The sequence below is a fragment of the Pseudoliparis swirei genome, chromosome 1 (assembly GCF_029220125.1).
Source record: "Pseudoliparis swirei isolate HS2019 ecotype Mariana Trench chromosome 1, NWPU_hadal_v1, whole genome shotgun sequence".
Taxonomy (NCBI): Eukaryota; Metazoa; Chordata; class Actinopteri; order Perciformes; family Liparidae; genus Pseudoliparis; species Pseudoliparis swirei.
The window spans coordinates 4,065,281-4,089,288 of NC_079388.1; the positions used below are offsets into that span (position 1 = coordinate 4,065,281).

The following is a 24,008-nucleotide window of genomic DNA, read 5'->3' on the forward strand; positions in this document are numbered from 1 at the left end:
ATCAACCATTTTAGATTTGTAATACTTATTTTTAGGGCTGTCAGCGTTAACGCGTTAATCTATGCGATTAATTTGGCCGCGTTAACGCACTAAAATATTTTAACGCAATTAACGCATTTTTTTTTTTTTTTTAAACCGCGGCAGTACGGTTTGACACTGTTTCCGTTTTTAAAACAATAATTTCTCCGCGAAAATAAGGAGCAGAAATCAGTTTAACTCGTGGATGAATCAGTCGGGTTTTTATGAGAGGCCGTGAGGGACATTATTCAGAATACACTCTCACACACACAACTGAAATGCTCTCACACACACTACTGAAATGCTCTCACACACACACACTAGTGAAATGCTCTCACACACACTACTGAAATGCTCTCACACACACTAGTGAAATGCTCTCACACACACTAGTGAAATGCTCTCACACACACTAGTGAAATGCTCTCACACACACACTAGTGAAATGCTCTCACACACACTACTGAAATGCTCTCACACACACTACTGAAATGCTCTCACACATACTAGTGAAATGCTCTCACACACACTACTGAAATGCTCTCACACACACTACTGAAAAACTATATGCTCACACACACAACTGAAAATCTCTCACACATACTAGTGAAAAGCTCTCACACACACACATGATATGAAAAGCTCTCATACACACGTATGAAAATTTCACTTGAAACGGAAGGCATTTCACTTGAAACGGAAGGCATTTCACTTGCAACGGAAGGTGCAGTGTTGCCAGGTCCGCGGTTTTCCCGCGGCATTGGGCAACTTTTGAAGTGTTGCCGGGTTGAATTTTGTGTCCGCTGGTTCGGGTAGACCTATTTTGCATGCAAATTACATGAATATCTTTCAATAAAAATCCATATTTTAAATGAAATAATTTATTTATACCCAAATCCTACCATAAACTGCTTTTAATGCTGGCATACTAAACATTTGGTGTTACTTTGTAGATATTACAATACATTTGGCAATGATAGCAATGCTGTTGGACTTTAAAAGCAGTGTATATGGTTTGGCACGGGCATATTTTGAGTTCTGATATTGGGCTGGTTTTTGGGCTGGTTTTATTGGCCATTGGGCTGGTTTTGTCACACAGACCTGGCAACCCTGAGAAGGTGTTTCAGTTGAAACGGAAGGTGATCAAGGATGGCAGATCAACAATGTGCTCAACAGCCCTTAAGCAACGGCGTTACTAAACAACATATTGGCCTCAGCGGAGACAATCAGAACACTGTCTAATGCCTCAACTGTTCGGCAGCAGCCGGTGTTACACCCCTACTGGTTTTCAAACCTACTGGTTTCCCTACGCGTGCGTTGTGTTCTCTTCACATCTGCAGCGGGGCTCTGTCTCGCTCACCAGATTCGTCACACATTCACAAACATATTGCTGGAGATCTTCAAGGCCCCGTTCATATCCATTTCGGCGATAAGTCACATTTCTTATGTTGCGAACAAGCATCGCTAAACATGTTTCAAAGTGTACATATCCGCTCAAGGTAACCAGTTGTTTCAGATCCCTTCGACTTAATGGATCAATATATAAATTACTTAAGCAGAAACTAATATCTGGTGGCGCAGCGCACAGACTGCATGTCTTTGAGTGCAGTCTCCTTTTGCGTGAAAGAGATCGAAACCAGGTCGGGCGATCTATTCATTTTTATTTTTTCGAAAATGTATTTCTTCATCCGTGGCTGTGATGCACTGCTCACTTATACAATCGTAATCGCCGAAATGGATATGAACGGTGGCTTGAAGATCTCCAGCAATATGCAGGCATGAAAACGGGTCAGGGGTGAAAAAGGTGAGAAGGATAGGCGGGACGGGTGCTGGTGACTTCCACGAACATCGATGTTGGACGTTGTATGATAATCTATAGGTCCTCCATTCTGACACCAAGTCAGTGATCAGGCCTATAATAAAAGTAATATTGTGTATAATATGGTCATTCATGAACCAACTTCCTTCTTTTTTTTGGCGTGAACAAGTCTTCAAGTCTGCTGAGCCACGAGTCTGTTCCTCGAGTCTGTCTGTTCCATGAGTCTGTTCATTGAGTCTGTTCCTGGAGTCTGGTCCTTGAGTCTGGTCCTTGAGTCTGGTCCTTGAGTCTGGTCCTTGAGTCTGTTCCTTGAGTCTGGTCCTGGAGTCTGTTCCTTGAGTCTGGTCCTTGAGTCTGGTCCTTGAGTCTGTTCCTTGACTCTGTTCCTTGAGTCTGTTCCTGGAGTCTGTTCCTTGAGTCTGGTCCTTGAGTCTGGTCCTTGACTCTGTTCCTTGAGTCTGTTCCTTGAGTCTGTTCCTAGAGTCTGTTCCTTGAGTCTGGTCCTTGAGTCTGGTCCTTGAGTCTGGTCCTTGAGTCTGTTCCTTGAGTCTGTTCCTTGACTCTGTTCCTTGAGTCTGTTCCTTGACTCTGTTCCTTGAGTCTGGTCCTTGAGTCTGTTCTGCCTCTTCCTGGTTGTCACGATCTTACCTGCCATAAATATCATGATACAATACCATAAAAACAGCATACCATAAATAAGACACTGGTATATTTATCTATAATAGTAATAAATAAAATATCTGTATGGTTCACTTTTTACCAACTTTTTCAACACTTAACAAATGGCAGTAATATTAGTATTAGCCTCCAAGATATTAATGAAACTACATGGAGCCATCATAGCATTGATGATCCACTATGAGGCCGTTAGTCTGTATCTGACCAGAGGATACAGAGTTCATCAGGATGAGCAGCTGTAGAGTTACACAACTTTACAGACTGAACTTAAACATTTCACTTCTGGCATCTTTTTTTTTTTTTTTTTTTAAAGCCGAAAATTCCGCCACTTAACGGCACTCGCTGAGCGCTGTGCGGACAGCGTGACACGGAGCAGCGCGGCTCTGATCGCTCTCTTGATGAAGTGTCGACACTAAAGATATGCTAAATCACATCGCTCTTAATGTACGGGTACTTTGTTAGCATCGCTCCACCGTGCAGCGCGACAGCAGCAGCTGTAGCGGCTAACATTCAAGCTAACCTAAACCACCAAACGCTTAAGACATCTTGACGCTGATTGGCCGAGATGCGACACGTCCCATCAAAGATGTTTTATTGCGAAGAGCACCACTCCACATTTTCTCCGTGTCCCACTCCAATCTCATAAACGCCGGCCGGCCGATTGACCCCCCCCATCCCAAAACAAAAACTCTTCGGATCTACAAGATTCACGCAAGTCACCTATTTTGGTTTCAAAACGGCGAATTTCGCCGAAAGGTGAGGGATTCTCATGCCTGAATATGTTTGTGAATGTGTGACGAATCTGGTGAGCGAGACAGAGCCCCGCTGCAGATGTGAAGAGAACACAACGCACGCGTAGGGAAACCAGTAGGTTTGAAAACCAGTAGGTGTAACACCGGCTGCTGCCGAACAGTTGAGGCATTAGACAGTGTTCTGATGGTCTCCGCTGAGGCCAATATGTTGTTTAGTAACGCCGTTGCTTAAGGGCTGTTGAGCACATTGTTGATCTGCCATCCTTGATCACCTTCCGTTTCAACTGAAACACCTTCCCAGGGTTGCCAGGTCTGTGCGACAAAACCAGCCCAATGGCCAATAAAACCAGCCCAAAAACCAGCCCAATATCAGAACTCAAAATATGCCCGTGCCAAACCATATACACTGCTTTTAAAGTCCAACAGCATTGCTATCATTGCCAAATGTATTGTAATATCTACAAAGTAACACCAAATGTTTAGTATGCCAGCATTAAAAGCAGTTTATGGTAGGATTTGGGTATAAATAAATTATTTCATTTAAAATATGGATTTTTATTGAAAGATATTCATGTAATTTGCATGCAAAATAGGTCTACCTGAACCAGCAGACACAAAATTCAACCCGCGGCAACACTTCAAAAGTTGCCCAATGCCGCGGGAAAACCGCGGACCTGGCAACACTGCACCTTCCGTTGCAAGTGAAATGCCTTCCGTTTCAAGTGAAATTTTTATATGTGTGTATGAGAGCTTTTCATATCATGTGTGTGTGAGAGCTTTTCACTAGTATGTGTGAGATTTTCAGTTGTGTGTGTAAGCATATAGTTTTTCAGTAGTGTGTGTGAGAGCATTTCACTAGTGTGTGTGAGAGCATTTCAGTAGTGTGTGTGAGAGCATTTCACTAGTGTGTGTGAGAGCATTTCAGTAGTGTGTGTGAGAGCATTTCACTAGTGTGTGTGTGTGAGAGCATTTCAGTAGTGTGTGTGAAAGCATTTCAGTTGTGTGTGTGAGGGTATTCTGAATAATGTCCCTCACGGCCCCTCATAGGTTTTCTCCTGCTCCTCCTTCCTCCCGTCTCCCCCTCTGATACACAGAGGAACGGAGGGGCGACGTGTCGGGTGACGCGGCGCGGAAAGAACTCGTCACACGAAACCTTCAACGTGATTTGTCAATCCGTTTGTCTGTCAACATTTTGGGGAAAAAACAACCAATGAACACTCAGTAAATCACAAAGGACCTCCCACCTCACAGGTTAGGCTCTATAGCAGCCTGTCAGTCAGAGAGCAGAGAACACGGCGCGAGGAAAATGAGCCTCATTGAATAGAGCTGAGATTGTTCTGGAATGTTTGATGTATAACACGTGGGGGTGTGTCACATGCAAAAGACTTTAAACGGTGAATTTAATTTATTTTGTAAAATGTATAAAATGAGCCCAGCCTCCAGAGGGTTAACGTGACATATGTGAATGTCAGTCAGTTATCAAGGCCACTGGTTCTGCTGCTGTTCAATGTTAAAGATGACAGGACCAATGGGGTCTCAATATACTTCTTTTTTTTTACAAATCTGATGTTTCACTGAAGAAACAATTTATCATCCACGATATTAAATACCTCGCTGGCACTGTATATGTAGGAGCCTCTTTGAAAACACAGCTCTGTGTGAAGTTTTGTCTTTAAAAAGAAGGAAAAAACTTTTAAGCGCGATTAATCGCGATTAATTAATCGCAATTTCAAAATGTGCGATTAATTAGCTAATTTTTTTTAATCGATTGACAGCTCTACTTATTTTACTTATAATGTTTTGTCATGTAATGTGTGGGTGGGATCAATGCACTGTTTTGACACTGATTGAACTAGATATGATTCAGCTGAGCATACTTTTACCTTGAAGCTGGACTTAGTCAAGCTTTTCTTACTGATTCCTTCTGTACATTTACCTCGAGTGTACAGCACTCTCTAGTGGAAAGACAATAGCCAACAAACTTCATCACAACCTTTTGAATATTCATTTTTAATGTCAAATATTTATTTTGTCTGGTATCATTGTAACTTGGTGTAAAAATGTATTTTAAAAAAAGAAGAAAGACAAGAAACCTGGGTACACACAACTAAATATCCCTGTAAATTAACAGTTAAGGTAATTCATATAAATGTATTAAATTGCAACATGTCAATGTCACCCCTTCAGCTACATGTAGAGTCGACCGTGCTCTTACCTTGGATTAAGTAATAGAGCAGCAACAGGTTCTCAGTGGATTCCACACCCTTGCTTTCTAGAACAGTAACATCAACTGTTTATGCGTATGGTACACATATATATAAAAAGACATTTACAAGTAAATTTAAAATATCTAAACAACATTTCATCATAACCACGTGATTCACAAAGAGGCGTGTTTTAAGGCATTCACCTAAGCCTGGAACTACTTTTGGAACCAAATGAATGTGACATCTACTCCAATTTGTCGAGCAGCTGGCGAACGTCCTCGTGGCCACGATAAATTCTCTTCAGTCCTCGTGGAAGATAACGGCAGGATGAAAGGTTGAGGTAGCTGAGAGCAGTCATTTGGCCGACGACCGGCCTGCAGAAATAAAGGACGGACGGCATGTTTTAATGACGATAATGAGTTAAGAATTTGAATGAGCTAATGACAACGCTAAACCAGCTTCAGGATTTACAACTGGAAATGCTTGTTTGCAGATTGTCTTTTTAAAAGTGTTGGTTCATAGTTTATTTGAATGGGGAGGGTTAACTGTTCATCGAGTACCTGAGGGCCGGCGGTGTGATCCTGGTCCCACTCAGGTTTAGTGAGCGAAGAGTATCTGCCTCTGTGCCGTGAGCGAGGTGACTCATCGCCATCTCCAAGTCCTCCTCGGCGAAGAGCTGGTTTGCGATGTCGAGCTGTTGCAGCGTGCGACTCCACTTCTCGGTCAACATGTGAAGCCCCTTCTTCGGTGATGGCAACCCGACATTGCTGCTGAAGTACTGACCCCAGAACAGACACTCAAGCTCTGGCAAAATAAAAGGTAGGTACCATCGATTCACAGATCACCAATATTATGAACACAGCTGGGTATTTTATTAGTAAATAATAAATATATATACACTACCGTTCAAAAGTGTGGGGTCATCCAGACAATTTTGTGTCTTCCATGAAAACTCACTTTTATTTATCAAATGAATTGAAAATAAAATATAGTCAAGACATTGACAAGGTTAGAAATAATGATTAATATTTGAAGTATTAATTTTGTTCTTCAAACTTCAAGCTCAAAGGAAGGCCAGTTGTATAGCTCATATCACCAGCATAACTGTTTTCAGCTGTGCTAACATAATTGCACAAGGGTTTTCTAATCAGATATTAGTCTTCTAAGGCGATTAGCAAACACAATGTACCATTAGAACACTGGAGTGATAGTTGATGGAAATGGGCCTCTATACACCTATGGAGATATTTCATTAGAAACCAGACGTTTCCACCTAGAATAGTCATTTACCACATTAACAATGTATAGAGGGTATTTTTGATTAATGTTATCTTTATTGAAAAAACAGTGCTTTTCTTTGAAAAATAAAGACATTTCTAAGTAACCCCAAACTTTTGAACGGTAGTGTATATATAATATATATATATATATATATTTGTACAAGAGCTGAAATCTATCAAGAATAAAGAAGAGCAGCCCCAAATTAACACCCAAGTTATTGTGAATAAAATGCGAGTAGGAGCCCCAAATTAGGTCACATTTTAAAATCATACTTAAGTCACTTAACATCTCCAAATTCTGCAACGTTAAAGGATAGATTGCATGACTTCGTCCTACCGAGACAGGGCAGTGTGGTGAGACCGGATGGTGTGATTCGAGAACAGCCTCGCAGGTCCAACACCCGCAGCCTGGTGGAGCCAAAGAGGATGTCCCACAAGTCTTTGTCGGTCATGTATGAATAGGAGGTTGTTGCGATGCACAGCTCCTCCAGCAACGGGAAGCCCGACGGCGAGTCAGCGCCATTACGCATCGTCTTGTGCAGAGGTCTGACATTCAGCATCCGGAAGGTCTGATGGGAAGAACAACAAAGAGGTAGAACAAGTTACAACAGATAGAAAATAGATGGAACAAGATTCATGTGAAAACATGGTGCACACATACAGCGAACTGATTCATTGTCACGTGACACGGAAAGTTCTCAAAGTATCACTAGATAGAACATATAGCTGCAATTATTGATTATACCTATCAATGCATCTGCCGGTTATTTTCTCAATACATAATTTGGATTTTAAAAATGATCAGCATTTCCTCTTGCGCCCGACCTGTAATGCCTTGGCGCCCCACTAGAGGGTCGTGCCCCACAGTTTGAGAACCAATGGGTGAGGCTCAGCTGTGTGGGAGTGGCTCAGGGAACAGGTGCTGGGAAGAGGCCTAATTGGCCTCAGCTGCAGGGGATCAGCTGACGAGTGTCTGCTCTATATGAGGCAGCGTGGGGATGGAGGCACGAGAGAGGAGAGCAGAGGCGCAGTCTGCAGTGGAATAAAAGATATGACTAAATATCATTGAGTGAGCTCGTCCATTGGTGCTTGGGGGAAACCTACCTGTGACAGCCAAGACCCGGTTACAGTGCTATTTATGGGAGTCACTTTATTACCTTCGCATTGAAGATGCGGAGGTTATGTTTTGATCGCCATTTATTTATTTATTTGTATGCGTGTTACTCGCATAACACAAAAAGCATTAAACCGAATCGATTGGTTATTATCCGGGGACCATTTGATTAGATTTTGGGATTGATTGGGTCAAAGGTCAAGGTCATGAAAAGGTCAAAATCTTCTTGAATCACATGAAATTTGGTGGGATGATTGGTTATTATCCGGGGACCATTTGATTAGATTTTGGGATCAATCGGGTCAAGGTCAAGAAAAGGTCAAAATCTTCTTTTTACCATAGCATGGTCAGTTTGTATCCAATTGGCATGCAACTAGTGCCAAAATGTGCATAATTCAATGTCCAATCTTGTGATATGCGAAGGTATGCGCTCTACCGAGTGCCCGTTCTAGTTTAGTTCGCAGTGATCCACCTCCAAAGAAACAAAAATACAGTTGCGAAAAAGATTATCACACAATTCTGTAACATTTACATATTGTCCCAATGATCACACATTATGAAGGAAACTGAACAAAGTGATTGTTACCTTGAGTTTAGGGCATGCCATCTGAAGTGCCTGGATGCAAATGGGAAGTTCACAATCTTTACTGTCGAGCTTCGTGTTGACCTCCAGGAACTCCAAATCAGGACAGTTTCCCTTCTGAAAAGACAAATACCATGTAATGAATCATCCGTCCTACGGAGCTCTGGCTTCGTGTAATACATGCTTTATAAAGCATTCAGCGAGGAGAGAAAAGGGAGGCGGGGCTTACGGTGATGGCAGTCAGAAGTCTGTCATTCTTTAGTCCATGAGTGAACAAAATTTGCTTGATCTGGCCTCCATGATTTTCGAGGTACTCCAGCAGTCCCTCAACCTGGAACTACAACAGCAAATAATTTAATACAAATTATCAATTACATATGAACCTAAACAGGTGGTAGATAGACAACGGTGACTGGTGCATCAAATTGGACAATAACTATGAATTATTTAGCGATTATATTCCTTTGAGCCTTCATTTATTTTTAATAGACAAAAACATAGATCACTCACACACACACACAACTAGTGTAAACTACTGACTTGACTTAATAATAATCCATTTAATTAATATAGCACTTTCTAAGCTACTCAAAGACACGTTAAAATGATACATTCATACACCGTAGACACAGCTACAGGGAGCAAATCAAGGTTAAGTGTCTTGCTCAAGGACAGATCGACTTGGGCGGGGATTGAACCACCAACCCCCTGATTGAAAGACTGACCTGCTAACCACTGACCCACAGCCTTAACCGGTGACTTGATTTGACAACAAATTACTTTGCTTCATATTTGCTCCACATGAACCCTGAATAAATAAAGTTTGCCTGAATAAAAGAATAAATGCTCTTAACCTGAAGCGGTCAGGTTTAAAGCCGACGGCTGCAGATCATTTTAGGATAAATCTACCACCAACACCAACAACATGTTTTACCTTGAAACTAGGACAACAATTGAGCTGGTTCTCGATGTACCTCTGAATACTGGAGATTCATGCTTTGCAGAGACCGGCCGTGCAGAGCGAGTGTGTGGAAGGCTGTCGCCGTCAGGCCCGTACAGTACGAGAGCTTCAGGGAGCGCAGGTGAGGGCAGAACTGAGACACAACCTACATCACAACATAAGCAGATAAGCATATTATTAATCAGACGATATTTAGTTTACACATGTATACAGTATACATACACATACCCATGTATATACAGTGGGTACGGAAAGTATTCAGACCCCTTTAAAGTTTTCACTCTTTGTTTCATTGCAGCAATTTGCTAAAATCAAAAAAGTTCATTTTATTTCTCATGAATCTTCACTCAGCTCCCCATCTGGACAGAAAAAAACAGAAATGAACTTTTTTGATTTTAGCAAATGACTGCAATGAAACAAAGAGTGAACATTTTAAAGGGGTCTGAATACTTTCCGTACCCACTGTACATACGCACCCACATACAAACATACATACATAAATACATATACTAACTACTTTCATGATTGATTCATCAACAGATTATATATTATTTGTATTTTCTTGATTCATTGTCTTGTAGTTAAAAGATTATAATTTCCCTAAACCCAAGTTAAAGTATGAACATTTGTAAACAAGATATATATATTCTTTAGCTTCATTGTCAGGAATGAAAAATAACAAATGCAATTCTACAGCAAATATTTTTGGATAAAACATAAAAGAAACATCTAAATAACCGATCTTCTCAGTTCAGAAGCGTATAAAGTCGTAGATTGAAAAGGACAGATATCTTAGTCTCTACTTGCCTCGACTGCATAGGAGACGTTCTTTGACCAGTGACAGAGAGAGAAGTCTCGGAGCTGAGAGAACCTAGAGAATAAGAAGTGCAGTTTATACTCGTACTCTACTTTTAAGATATCCAAAATATAAGACGGGTAGATCAGCACACACTACATCATACAGACCTGTTCTGTGCCAGCCAGTTGAAAGTGTCTTGAATCTTCTTCTCAGTTTTAGGGGGCTGGGACTTCCCCGGGGCGATCCAGCAGTGACCGACAGTCACTTTACGCCACAGCACGGGACTGGAGGCCGCCGCGTTCCACAGGCGACACACTCTGCCCACCCTACACCGGAAACACACACCGCAGTGACCACGCCAGAGTCAGCGCCGCACCGCTGAGCCTCTGCCAACCAGTCAAGTTGCAGTTCACATCCACGACAAATTACCATATTAAGTTATCCTATTGGTGTCAAATTATCATTTCTGATGTTTTTTTTATTATGATTTCTTTAGGATTTTATGATGAGGCCAGTATTTGATCATAACCTGTATGTTTATTGCTTTTTTTATGATGTTTCTGTGATAATCTTTCTCTCCATTAGTGAAGCCTTGTAATATCTGGCCACAGGGACTACGGTTGAAACTTAGCCTTCGACTGATTGATGTGTACGGTCCCTGTTCAAATAAATAAATAGTTAGCATATGAATTATGGCCAAAATTGAAATTCTAATCAGTTCATCCTTGAGTTCAGGTGGACGTTTGAGCCAAATGTGAAGAACATTCCCTCACGGCGTTCCTGAGATAAACGGAAGAACGTACAGACTCCAGGAAATACCCAAAAGTCCCAAAACAAGAGTGAAAAGTGACGACATAATGATACTCATAAAATAACATTAATAACTGTATTGAAGGCTGAATGTGTTCTGGTTTTCTTGTTTCTTCTATTTTAGTAGATTGAAATAATTTGGGTGTTGGACTGATTGACATTCTGAAACTTGATGGGCCAAATGATTAATTTACAAACTAATCTGCAATTCAAACAATATTTTTCTGAAAGTAATAATCATTTGCAGTCGTGATTATGATCTCGTTGATGTACAAAGAATCACACATGACATGAAATTGATTTTCAATGCAATGAAATGTGTAAAGCTGTTTCCATTGTTGACGCAGACTGAACTTTACTCTGCTACAGTTGAAATACAATAAGTGGAATCATTCATTTGGACATCATTTTTTTAAAGCTATGATCATACACTCAAAATGTGTTTCCGCTGAAAGTCGACAGGCGATATTATAAAGGAAGGATCTACCATTCTTATGCCCTTTATATTAATGAGGTCATAATATAAAGCTCTAATTTTTAAATATTCAAGAATCATCAGATCAGATATGTGTATTACCTGCAGAGAAATGGTACAGCACCATCTTGGACGACCACCATCTGAAAAATACTGATGAGCACCTCCTCAGGAAGACTCTCACCCCACCTGTGGTCTGTAGCTTTCTGTGGCACAAACAAACGAGTGTCCTCTGTTTCCTTTGCAACTGGCTTATTCGCCAGTTTAGGCGTTGTAGTAGTGCGTTGTGTCTTTGTCTTCTTTATCGGTTTTGCTTTTCCCTTTAGCTTCTTCTTTTTGCCTCCCTTCTTTGGGGGTTTCCAGGCTGAACCAGCGTACTGAGAAGTAGAACTCGATATGACGAGAAGCATGTCTTCCCCTTGATGGACAGTGTAGCCGAGCTGGGCAGGCCTGGAGGCTCTGGCCTTTTTAGGCTTCTTGGCTTTTGCATTTGTAGGCTTACTATTGGTCCTCTTCAACGATGCCTTCCTTGGCTTCGTTGGTCCATCTTCTCCTTGACCAGATGTATTTGATGTGCTTGGCGCTGTGTCTTCTCTTCTTTCACTGTGGGTTGAAGCCACCGCTTCTGGGGAGTCCATTGTCCGCTATTTATTCTTTATCTCAAGCTATATTTAAAGAAAGTCAGACATTGGCGGCGAAGTGACATATCGGCATCTGGAAATAAAAGAAGAATACGATCAGTCTGTATTTCTTAGAATGTGAGAGCGTTTTTACATTATTGCGTTAGTGAAACTATAAAAAAAAGTGTCAATATAATGATAAACAGTGGAGTTGTTTGCACTCTTCCAGTATGTCATGTGTAACGTGTGCAGACCGTTTGTGAACGAGGTTCTAGGACACGTTAGAATTCTACTAACTTTTAGGGTATTAAAACAATCTTGATAATGGAGCACGAAGACAAGTTTACGTCTTACACACTAACTTGGTTGTTTTTGGATGTGTTTTCTATTTTGAAAGGTGCGTGCGCAACCTCGATTGTTTACACCGGAAGCCCAAACATTAAATATTTAGCGTTAGTTAATAAATCATAATACAAAGTTTTACAGCGTTAAATAAAAACTTAACATATAATCGCTATTTATATTAACAGGAAAGAATCCTACTTATGATATACATTAGATTAAAATAGATTTATTCGGATGTGTTTTCTGTTTTGAAACATGCGTGCGCATCCCCGATTGTTTGTAAACGGAAGCCCAACAGTCAAGATTTAGCGTTAGTTAATACATCATGATAATACAACGTTTTATAAGGTGTTAAATACAAACTAAACATATACACATCACATCATCAATGCATGGTAATCTTAGTGTGTTAACTAGCAGTGAGCTAAAATAATAAAATAGGCTGTTAACGTCAACTAAGCTAACGTTACTGGTACAATTAGTCGCCATGTAGCTTCACAAAACCTAGCAGAACAATGGCATAGCAACTGTTGGCACTTTAACAATAAATACTATTAAAAGTTATGTTTCCTTAAATTAAAAAAAGTGTGCTATGTTGCTATTTTGCATTACCTGCTGCTAGTTTACCGAGGAGGCTCGCAGCCTCCAGCTAAGGTCTCAGCAGGAAACTCACAATGCATTTCACATCCCCTCTGTGATTGGTCTAAACCTGGACTACAGCCCGCCTTCCATGAAACTATCCAATCACTGACGAGTCCACTGTTCTGTTTTGACTTCACCACGCCGTGTTGTGCAGATTAGGAACGAAGAAGAGTTTCACGGTGGTGTAGTCTACGGGTAAGAATGTTACGCTTTTAAATAACATTTCTACTGCTCCTACATTTTAATTGATTTGTAAAAGCTACAGCATGCAGCATGGCGCTTCTGCTCTGTTGTTATTCACGGAGTAGTGTCGCTTAGTGTGCAGGCAAAGTTGTTACAAACACTTCCGAGTGGCTTCCAGAAGAGGCTAACATTAGCATGCACAGGTCGCCTTAATGCTCGCATTATGTCACGTTATGAACATCGTTAGCGCCAGTGATCCACATTGATTGTGTTGGGCTGTTATTCATTATGAAAATAAATTAAAACTATTATTCGTGCATGATTGTTGTTGATTGTTTTAATGTTATTATACAATGTTGCACCAACCGCTATGACGCATTCCTTGTATGTAAAAACATACGTGGCAATAAAAGGTTCTGATTCTGATGAGTACAGATAATGAGGAATATCTAAATAACCCAGTGTGGACCACATTTAAGGAACATCTTTCAACACAATACAATTCAACAGCACCGAGTAAACTGCGAGAGTGTTTAGATCAATTTAGCAACATTAATGTAATCTGGAGCGACCAGTTAATTGATGGAATACATCTACAACTTATTTTCAGGGAAGGAAAAGAGTTTGTCTTCACTGTGATGTCATTGTGCACACTAGTGCCAACGGGAGGCCTTTTGTCTGCAGGGGTGCATTCACCAGGACAACACTGAAAGTAGGACACTTGTTCCTCTTCTGTTTCACCTCTTCGCTCATTCAGGAGCACACACACACACACACACTATATGAAACAGGGACGTAAAAATATAAGGAAATGTTACTTATTATTATGGTCTTACTTCGGTGGTGGTATGTGTTTGTTTCCCTTTGCTTTAGGAGATCGAAAGCAAAATATAGCTGTCCTTAACTGTAAGGCATGTAATGGGGATGGTGGACATCAAAAACACAAATTAACTATTACATTTTGCTTCTCGATGCTGAAGATTGCAACTGTTTTTCTTTGTCTGTCCCCACTTTTTAAACCAGTACACAATGGAGGAGGGCCAACATGTCTCGCTTTGTGGTAAAGCGTCATTACCTGAAGATAATCTGAGTAAGTAAAACAGCCTTGTAGTAACGATGCTATTAGAACCTAACTATCTACAAAATACATGTAATACTGAACTTTATTTTTTATATTTCCTTTTGCATTATTGTATATTTATAGCGCACCCCCTATACTAACTGCAAACTTTGCATCTTCAGTGGTTACATTGTCATTTTCCCAGAAGCACAAATACATATTTAATCCAGTACGATCGCACCGTGTTTCAGCGACCTTCTCCGTGCACTACTTTTCTCCTCACGTTCCAACTTTTTGTTTTTACAGGAGACGAGTACTTCTGGAAGCTTGTTGCGGACTTCATCGGTCCTCAATTGGGAGAAGGGCTCGAGCTGGAAAAGGCACCATGCAAGAACAGACTTTTAATTCAAGTAGGACTCATGAGAGAGGACAATAACTTCCCCTGGATCGCCATTCTCAATTGGCTCATGAAAATCTTCCCCAGCCATCACTCGGCTGACTTTCGCCGTTTGATTGAAAGCGGCATCGCAACGACGTTGAGCCTCGGGAGTGACGCGAGGCTGGCCTTCCTCGAATCGTACGCCAACTTTAACTTTGTCGGCCCGATATGCGACAGCATCGGAGTCGAGCGGCAGCATCTTCTAGAAATGAGGGATTTTTCGGCCCAAGCGCAGTGGGTCGAGGTCACCAACGGCTTGATTCTCGAGTTGAGCAACTTTGTCACCAGGGAGAGAATCGCGCCGGTTGTTTTAGTCACGTGGCTTCGGAATTTCAACCCTGAGTTCTGCGAGGATGGGGACATTAAAAAAGCGTATAAAGTCCTCAGGTCCAAGATAAAAAAGTTGAAACTGCATTACCGCAACTCTGAGACGAGGAGTCGCAGGAGGAACGCGGCGATGGAACATCTGCGCCAGAGCCACTTTGAACTGGTGCGGAGAAAGACGGCGAAATTGATCGTGAAGAAACGCATGAAACGAGAGGGAACCAGAGAGTACGAAAAAGTTACCGTCAAGGAGGAATACGAGAGCGATGAAATCACGCAGGACGACGATTTCGAGGTGAACGGAGAGCGTGTGAGGAAAGTGGTCGTAAAAGACGATTCGGACGAATCCAACAGCGAAGAAGAAACGACCTCGGGTGAAAAGCAAGAGTCGCTGAACCTGCTCGACATCGCCATGGTGTCGGTCCAGAAGCTGTCGCGCATGTACGGCGCGAAGAACGAAACGTGCGGCCAGGTTTGCTTGGACCTCCTCAAAAATCAGTACGCCCTGACGTGCAAGGAGCATCCGGCCATGGCGGAGTTCGAGAAGAAACTCGACGCCGTCTGCGAGGAAGTGTCGCTCGTTTACCCCGTGGTGTTTTTAAACTACAACGCCAATTTCCTCGTCGCAATGCACGACGCCGTGGAGCGGCAGGTCGCGAACTTCGAGAAAGAGATCGTCCTGTCGACGGGGGAGGAGCTCGGCCGCGACAAGCTCCCCAAATTCAGGGACTTTGTGAATCTGTCCGAAAGCGCCACGTCGCGCTACATCCACATGGCTTGCGACGTGGTGAGGCCCGCCGGCGTCCCCGGCGCGCCGGACTACAGGAGTCACTGGGTCGCCTTCTGCGAGGAAAAGCAAAACCCCTCCAGGCTTTCAGTGAATCAGTCGAATGAATTCACCGGCTACTTTGAATCGGCGGCGGGTCTCGTCCACCACCACAGAGAGATGGCGCCCTTCTTCTCCGATTTGCTGTCGATGGACAACGACGAGTGCCCCAACGTGATTCTGGAGTGCGTCGCCGCCGACGCCTCCGACCCCGCCATCCAGAGCCTCGTGTGCGTCCTGGCCGTCGTCTATTGCAAAATCCTCGGCCCGTACTGGCAGCTGCTGAGAAGCGGAGCCGAGTACTCTCGGTTCAGCCACTACATGCTGCGCCTCTACCAAAAGTTCCTCGACTGGTCCAAAGATCCGTCGACGCTGCTGGAACCCGAAGGGGCCGCGGACGTGTTCCAGCAGTTCCCGTCGCAGGAGAAAACCTACGACGGAGTGTTCCAGTTCTGCGGCCAGTGGCCCACCAACAGGGAGCTCATCAGAGCGTGCCTGAAGAAGACGGTGAAGGTGATTGCGACCGTCACCGAGGAACACCTCAAGGATTTCCTGCCCGGGGGAATGTTCTCCACCGTCCCGTCGCCAGAGCTGAGTTTGCGTCTGGTGAGTTGCACGTTCTCCGTGCTGATGGCGGAGTATCCGTCCAGCCGGCCGCAGCCCGACGACAGAAAAAAGTTCTCCAAGCGCAAGAACCCGGGAAGCTCTCAGGAAGACGGCGGACCATCCGGTTCGTCCGCCGGCAGCTCCGATGATTCTTGCGCTTGGCGGGCGAAACACGGGACCGACCAGCGGGACGAGCCCGGTCCGTCGATGAAGAGCGTCAAGAAAGAAAAGGAACCCGAAGAGGAGAACATGGACAGGGACTACATAGTCGCCACGGTGAACAGAAACGGGGGGCCGTGTAAGTCGCAGCAGGAAGTCGACAAGATGATGCTGCGCTTTGACGGCAACACCCGAGCCGAGAAACGGGAAGCGGTCCGTTGTGAGGTCTTGTACCAGAAGATGGTTCTGAACAACACGGACCCGAACTTGGACTGCGTCTTCAGCAACGTCACGAAAATGGTGATCAAGCTGAAGATCTCACTTCCCCGTTTGAAGCCCGGCTACTCTCTCGTTTGGGCGCCCAGAAAGATCCAAATGAAGCCGGTGCTCCAGGACATGCCGGATGCTGCAGTGAGTGAAAGTGGAGGAACATGAGCGCTTTTATTGCGTCTTGATAAACAAGTGGATAGCAGAAAATCATGAAATTTGATTAATATACTTTTGATATTGCGTGAATAATAATGGGCATGGTGCTGTATTGTAATAAGGCTTTTTTTTAAATGAAAGTTTACCCCTTTTTTCTGTTGCCGAGAAGAAAATTTTTATTTTTATTCAAGATCAGTCAATAACCACTGCTGACTTAAAATATGTGACAGAATAAACAACTTTGTTCATATTTAGTTGTTTCCTTTGCTAATATAATTGAGACAAGAGTTCAGTCTTTCAACATCAACTTGGCTCGCATTTGTCACAGTTGGTTTTTAATGAGTTGTCCCTGAGACCCCGCCCACATCAGTTGTCACAGCTCATGGTGCCTTCATGTTCCTCGGAAAACTGAAGGAGTACTAAACGGCATAAAAGAGTTGCAGTAACTTACGTGTTGGGACCGATTTTGTGGACAACAATCAGGAAACGAAAATAGATCGATGGACGGGCAAGAAAGAGTCAAATGATTCACTCGTGTATCATTTAATTGGATAATAATGAAACGTTACGTCAGTAAAAGTGAAAAGGCAAACAGAGTAAACCACGACACCGACATTTACGAGGGGTACGCGAAGGCAACACGGGGGCGGGAACTTTGCGAATTGGTCCACCATTCCTCAAGCGAGTGCAGGCTGAATGGGAAGAAGGCAGTCACCGCTTCGCCCAGACTTGTCGTCAGCGTTGAGTTCTTTTGGCCGGAGTAAGCGGCACGATGTCCGGTAGCTGGTGGAGCAGCGCGGCGGTGACCCACGGGCTGGTGGCCCTGTTCGCCATGGGCTCCTGGATATCCGTCAACAGCCTGTGGGTCGAGCTGCCGGTGATAGTGAACGTGCTGCCCGAAGGTCAGTGAGAGATAACACATGTCCACCTTATCTGGATGTGGCCTGTTAGTGCAAATGTTTTGTCACAACACAGGCATTTAATTGTCAATATTTGGGACATTATCGTAACAATGGGATGTTAGCGCGAGCTCGTAACGTCTCCATATGACGTGAACGCTGATCCCAGCTAACGTTAGCTTGAGCAGGTGTGACGTCACTGTGATGGCTCCCAGATATTGACGTTGAGTAGGGTGTAACGGACCTGCAATTAGAATAATAATCCGAACTTGTTTTACCTTTAAATAACACCTGTTATCTTTTTCTCATCACAAGCACCTTTTTTTTTTTTTTTTAATCAACATTGGTCAATTTTAGAAAAACCTCGTCTGCATCCAAAAGTAGATAAACACTTCTTTATGTTAAACAAGCCAATTTAAATAAATGTTTTCAGAAAGGTATCAAAGTAAATTAAAATAAAACATTTATTGTGACTTCAATATTGAGCAATTTAAAAGTGTGTTAACCCGAAAACATCAAATGAAATGCAGATTTTGAAAAAACTTTTATTGTGAAATGTATTTGCTTCAAGTGCAATAAGTACTAGAAGTAGTAACCAGAATAACGAGTCTCCTCTCCAGAGAGGGAATGTAACATGAGGAGAAGCTCGTGCAGGTGTTCCTGTGACTTTACTCCGCGTCATGTTACCTTAGTGCATTTCATACATTAAACTTATTATTCCACTACATTTATCTGGCGGCTGTTGAACTTGTTACAAAGCATGTTGTCAGTTGAAATTCGTAAGAATAATTAATCCAGTAATAATTTAGGAAACATGTCTTGCAAGCAGATTCCTTAATGTACATGTTGTGTTTACTTGTTGTAATAGCAGGAAATAAAAATGATGGATGTGTAAAAATAATTTTAACATTTCTGAATGTTTTCAATCACAAAACATCGTTGTATTGTTATTTTTTACCGTATTGTTTCATTCAATTGTCTTTCCTCGTCTCAGGATGGAACCTGCCGGCCTATCTCTCGGTGCTGATCGCGTTCGGGAACGTCGGTCCGATAGCGGTGACCGTCACGCACCACTGCGCTCCGGGGCGCCTGAACGAACGCCTCGTCATCCACTGCGTCCAGGCGCTGGCCATCGTGGCGTCCGCTCTCCTCGCCGTCTTCTGGTCGCACACCGTCGCGATCGCCGGAGGCGAGAGGTCGCTGCTCTTCCTGCTCTTCGCCTTCGTGCTGTCGACGGTCTGCTGCACCTCCAACGTCACCTTCCTGCCCTTCATGTTCAGCTACCCCTCCCAGTACATCCGTACGTTCTTCATCGGGCAGGGCCTCAGCGCCTTGTTCCCGTGCATCGTGGCGTTGGGGCAAGGCGTCGGCAAGCTGCAGTGCCCGACGGTGAACGGCACGGTGCGGCCGGAGTATTTGAAGGAGAACTTTCCGGCGCAGAACTTCTTCTGGTTCCTGTGCGTCATGCTGTGCGTCTCGGCTCTGAGCTTCCAGGCTTTGATGCGGAGGCGGACGAAGTCGCCGGAAAACGCACCGCGACAGGAGGCGGGCGACGCGGCAAAAGGCGGAGAGGAGGCGCACCCGCTGCACAACGGCGGCACAACGGCGTCGGAGGAGCGGCCGCAGGCGTTTTGGACGCGGCGGAACGTTTACCTGCTGGCGCTGCTCGCCGTCTCCAACGCCCTCACCAACGGCGTTCTGCCCTCCGTGCAGAGCTTCTCCTGTCTGCCCTACGGGCCCGTGGCCTTTCACCTCTCCGTCGTCCTCGGCAACATCGCCAACCCGCTGGCCTGCTTCCTCGCCATGTTTGTTGTCCTGAGGTGAGAACGTTGAACACGTGGATTCATTTGAAGATATCTGTAAGATATCTGTTTATTAGCTGTGACTTTTTGTTCCTAAATGTATTTCCTTGCCCCGTTGCTGTCCTCCAGGTCCTACACTGGTCTGGGCCTCTTGTTTTCAGCAGGAGGCGTATTCGCTGCGTACCTCATGGCGTTGGCAGTCCTCAGTCCCTGCCCGCCACTTTTGGGAAGCTCTGCTGGCGTGGCCTTGGTGGTGAGTGGGGATGCATTCATGTGCATACGTTAAAAAGTGATAAAACGTTGTATTCAAACTAACAATGAGAATCCCAAAGCATGCAGTTTAACCTTAAATTACTCAAATTAATGAGAGACAATAGCTTAATAAAAGAATAAAACATTTATATCTTTTCAGTTATGGTGCGTTCACTTGCAGCGCGGAAATATCATCTAAATATCATCTTAATATTATCATAATATCGTCTTAATGTCATCATAATGTCATCTAAATATCGTCTTAATATTATCATAATATCGTCTTAATATCATAATGTCATCTAAATATCGTCTTAATATCATCATATATTTCTAAAGCCGGGTATCATTTAATCGTTTCGATGTCGGTACCAAAACCAAAACAATACATTCCTCTGATGATCTTTTCCGGGTAATAAAACACATTCTTATCGACGACACACGAGAAAAATTAAGAAACATTAATCTGACAACGCAGCAGAAAAACAGCCAACGTCAATACTCAATACTGTGTCTTTGTACCTCGAGTACTTTACTGCAGTGGCGCTTTCAAAGTGTGTCCTGTTGCAAAGGATTGTGGGTCAGAATGGCCAGAAAAGCGTGCCGGCTTGCTTAATGCAAAATACTTTTTTAACATACTGCACTTGACTATTCTATGTATTTTAAACACACTACATACTTAGTCGTATTCTAGCGTATTGCACAGTTGATATTCGTTATATCGGATCCTGCAATCAGAAGCCGACGCCTCCTCTGGTGTTTTTCTTCTTCTCCCTGTTCACCGTGTCTCAGCTCCCTGATTGTGCCCCCTACAGGTCGTCTCCGGGATCGTTTTCACCGGCCTCTACTCCTACATGAAGGTGGTGATCGGGACTCTGCTGCACGAGGCGGGTCACGCCGCCCTGCTGTGGTGCGGCATCTCCATCCAGGCCGGCTCCCTCATCGGAGCCCTCGCCATGTTCCCTCTGGTGAACGTCTATCCCGTGTTCAAGCGGGCTCAGGAATGCGTGAATAACTGCACCCGCACATAACTTGGAGATGTTTTTATGATGGTTTTCTTTTTGGAGACACAGTTCCCACTCATTCGACATGGGAAATGACAGTTTTAACCCAGTTGTTGGGCTCCAGGAGAACCAGATCGGCCCGCTTCCGATTCAGAGGCCTCGCGGCCCCAGGAAACATTCCTAGATAATGGGAGCATTGTTATGCTGCACATTGGCCGAGGGGAACTGAAATACATATGAAGTAGTAATACCACAAGTGCTTTGTGTGGTATATATAATCTCTGTGACAACAACAGCAGCTGAGGGATTTGTTTTTCTCCCACAACAAACCAAAAGAAGCGAAAAAAGTACTCAGGGACACGATCCATGACTTCATCCTCCTGCTGCAGGTAGGCCGTCACAGCAACTCATTACTTTGGATTATATGTATATATTTTTATTTTTTTTATTTTTTATTTTATATATATATATATACATACACACATGGTCCTCCAAATAATTGAGATTAATGATATTATTGTCGAAGTCAATTTTCTGCCACTGATGTAAGGATAATATAAAAGTCTTAAGCCGCGTTCACACCAAAAGCGTTGCGAAATACTCACGTGAGTTTACTAGCGTGACCATTTATTGCTTTTTGCGTGAGGGGCGGGGCTTATCTCTGGCTTTACTCCGTGGAAACAGTCATCATCTCCTTCATCCACCATAAAGGACTCACCACTAATTCTGCTTCGTACTTGTTGAGGACATCCCACACACGTCTGAACATCTAACGCCCTCGTGTTTGAGTTCATAATATTAATATATATATATATTCCTCTTCATGAATGTCTGCTGCTTCCAGCTCCATTAGAGGAACAGCAGTTAGATTCACCAACGGCGGAGCAGCTCAACGCTGATTGGCTTTCGCAACTCGGCGTCGAGTACATTTTTCGCCAAAGTTGGAATATTTCAACTTGAAGCAAATATTAGCGCAAACAATTAGCGTCTGTACGATGACTTTGCTCATGGGATCTACTTGCGTGAAAAATGTGGTCTTGCTTTTGGTGTGAACGCGGCTCAATACTGCATTTCAGACGTAGGAATTGAAATGTAATTTTTGTGACCGGCCTAACGACCCATAAAGAACGGAACGTCGTGTTTCTCTTTTTAGTGTTCATCAGTGTCTATTTTTAAATGTTCGTCTACCTCTTTGCTTTAATTCCATGGTACGCTGTTAACATAATTTAAGTTCTTCCGTTGACAAAGAGAAGCACATGATTTAAATCCAGTTAAACACTCAGTTCATGCAGCGACTTGATTTCATGCCAAAATAATTCATGTGCCTGAAACATGTTGAACTTTTATAAAACACAGCCTTTAGATTCTCATGTTTTATAAAACTAGTTTATTTACTTTTATTTTGGATTATTATTCATTCCAAATTCAGTAATGTTATGTCATATTTAAAGGACCAATAGCGGGCCTCGTAATAATTCACAGTGCTGGTATCCAAAAGGGTTGCGTCATCTCAGTCTTTAAAATAATATTGAGTATCTTGTGTTATACTTTGTACAACTTTTATTTCCCGTGCTGCTATCGTACATCAGATTTAATAAACTTGATGAACTCTGCATAGGAAGAATCTCTCTTTACGTCATTAAATAAGATCGAGCTGTTAAATTATCTGCTGCCTTTACAAGAACTGATTGTTTGAAGAGTTCAGCCAATGAGCTCAAGGATTATTTTATTTTATTGATTGTCAAATTGCTGAGGTTGACATGATTATCAAGTCTATGACATATAATTGGTGAACAATAAAGCGACTGATCTGAGGAATGTTGCTGTAAAAATGTGCTTCATTGAGAGTTTGACGAGATGCAAATGTTAAAGTAAATAAAATCCATCTACCAGCACCTAAAGTTCTCATTTTGTCTTGCTTCTGAAAAATCAAAGTGAAACTAAGACGAGTTGTGGTTTCACGAGAGGGGGGATTTTAATAAATTATCTGTTTCCAGACTTTATGCTAAGCTAAGCTCACTGGTTGTTGCCTTAGTGAGTGCTGTTGATATTCCCCACTAACCTAAACCTTTTCCTGTCAACAAATGATGCCTCACATGGTTCATCTAATACAAACTGATCTTGTTTTAATACAATTATATGAATCCTTGTCTTTCTTTCTAGTTTTTGTAATAACTCGTCCGTCTTCAATTTCCCTGTGAAATGTTGTGGCGCTGAATTTTGTCACCAGCTATTTTCACCTCTTGCAGAATGCACAAATCTGTGAATGCGTCTCACTCATAAGAAAACAAAGGAAAGAAAATGCCTCTAGTCCCCCCCACCTCATCCCCCTATTCCCCCCCAAAAAAGAAGTTGCGACCCACCACATGTGATGTTTCTGGACGGTCCACACGGTGCTGATACTGGAGGGAGAGACGAGCGGTTAACCAGACGTGTGTCATCATAGTTGGCGACATGCTCTCCCGCGAGGAGGGTTTACTCCCTTGGTACACACACACACACACACTCACACACACACACACACACATGGTTTACAGTAGAGGACTTTGCTTCCTTCTCCCTGCACAAAACTCCAAACTCTCCAGGGAGCAGAATGTGAGTATCTGCAGGGATGCTTTATTCCATTTGCTGGTCTAAAAGTTTCTGTTGGACTCTTTATTTTTTATTTTTTATATATGTTCAGACTATCAATCAAAATGTGCTGATGTGTTTTATTTGATGATTAGATAATAATCTGTATTATTAATAATAAAAATAATAATAATATAATCCTGAATATGACTAACTAAAAATCACGACTGTGCTTAATTCTTTCTTTCATTTAGTTTTAGTTTAACTTTCTTCTCACCGATCAACGGCTCTTGTTTCCAGTCAACAATGCAGCGGTCAGATGTTTTCTCGGGTTACGCAACAGTTACCGGGCCA

The 24,008-nt window shown here is 43.0% G+C and overlaps 3 protein-coding genes and 1 long non-coding RNA gene across 6 annotated transcripts; 3 read left to right on the forward strand and 1 right to left on the reverse strand.

Annotated features, from left to right (window-relative positions):
• Positions 1-5,258: 5,258 nt before the first annotated feature.
• On the reverse strand, positions 5,259-13,118 carry LOC130197167 (F-box/LRR-repeat protein 6-like). 2 transcript variants are annotated; one of them, XM_056419720.1, is made up of 11 exons: positions 13,074-13,118; positions 11,599-12,210; positions 10,379-10,537; positions 10,220-10,283; positions 9,426-9,557; positions 8,681-8,788; positions 8,455-8,568; positions 7,092-7,323; positions 6,035-6,278; positions 5,678-5,848; positions 5,259-5,539 (listed from the first exon to the last, which is right to left on the reverse strand). In XM_056419720.1, exons 2-10 carry the CDS (start codon positions 12,132-12,134, stop codon positions 5,719-5,721), a joined length of 1,719 nt encoding a protein of 572 aa, XP_056275695.1. In that variant the 5' UTR covers positions 12,135-12,210; positions 13,074-13,118; the 3' UTR covers positions 5,259-5,539; positions 5,678-5,718. The 2 variants fall into 2 exon arrangements, with proteins under 2 accessions (XP_056275695.1, XP_056275687.1); XM_056419712.1 differs by having other exon boundaries at positions 5,259-5,848.
• On the forward strand, positions 9,445-11,415 carry LOC130197180 (uncharacterized). Its single transcript, XR_008832396.1, has 2 exons — positions 9,445-9,533; positions 10,425-11,415. It is a non-coding gene; the product is annotated as an uncharacterized LOC130197180 (long non-coding RNA).
• A 205-nt stretch (positions 13,119-13,323) lies between the features above and the next one.
• LOC130195053 (uncharacterized) lies at positions 13,324-17,376 on the forward strand. Of its 2 annotated transcripts, XM_056416312.1 has the most exons (4): positions 13,324-13,998; positions 14,160-14,192; positions 14,310-14,376; positions 14,653-17,376. In XM_056416312.1, the coding sequence occupies exons 3-4, from the start codon at positions 14,316-14,318 to the stop codon at positions 17,133-17,135; spliced, it is 2,544 nt and encodes an 847-aa protein (XP_056272287.1). In that variant the 5' UTR covers positions 13,324-13,998; positions 14,160-14,192; positions 14,310-14,315; the 3' UTR covers positions 17,136-17,376. The 2 variants fall into 2 exon arrangements, with proteins under 2 accessions (XP_056272287.1, XP_056272296.1); XM_056416321.1 differs by lacking the exon at positions 14,160-14,192.
• A 100-nt stretch (positions 17,377-17,476) lies between these two features.
• Positions 17,477-23,218, forward strand: slc52a2 (solute carrier family 52 member 2). The gene is made up of 4 exons (XM_056416335.1): positions 17,477-18,028; positions 19,020-19,845; positions 19,957-20,080; positions 20,895-23,218. Exons 1-4 carry the CDS (start codon positions 17,899-17,901, stop codon positions 21,108-21,110), a joined length of 1,296 nt encoding a protein of 431 aa, XP_056272310.1. The 5' UTR covers positions 17,477-17,898; the 3' UTR covers positions 21,111-23,218.
• Positions 23,219-24,008: the final 790 nt, after the last annotated feature.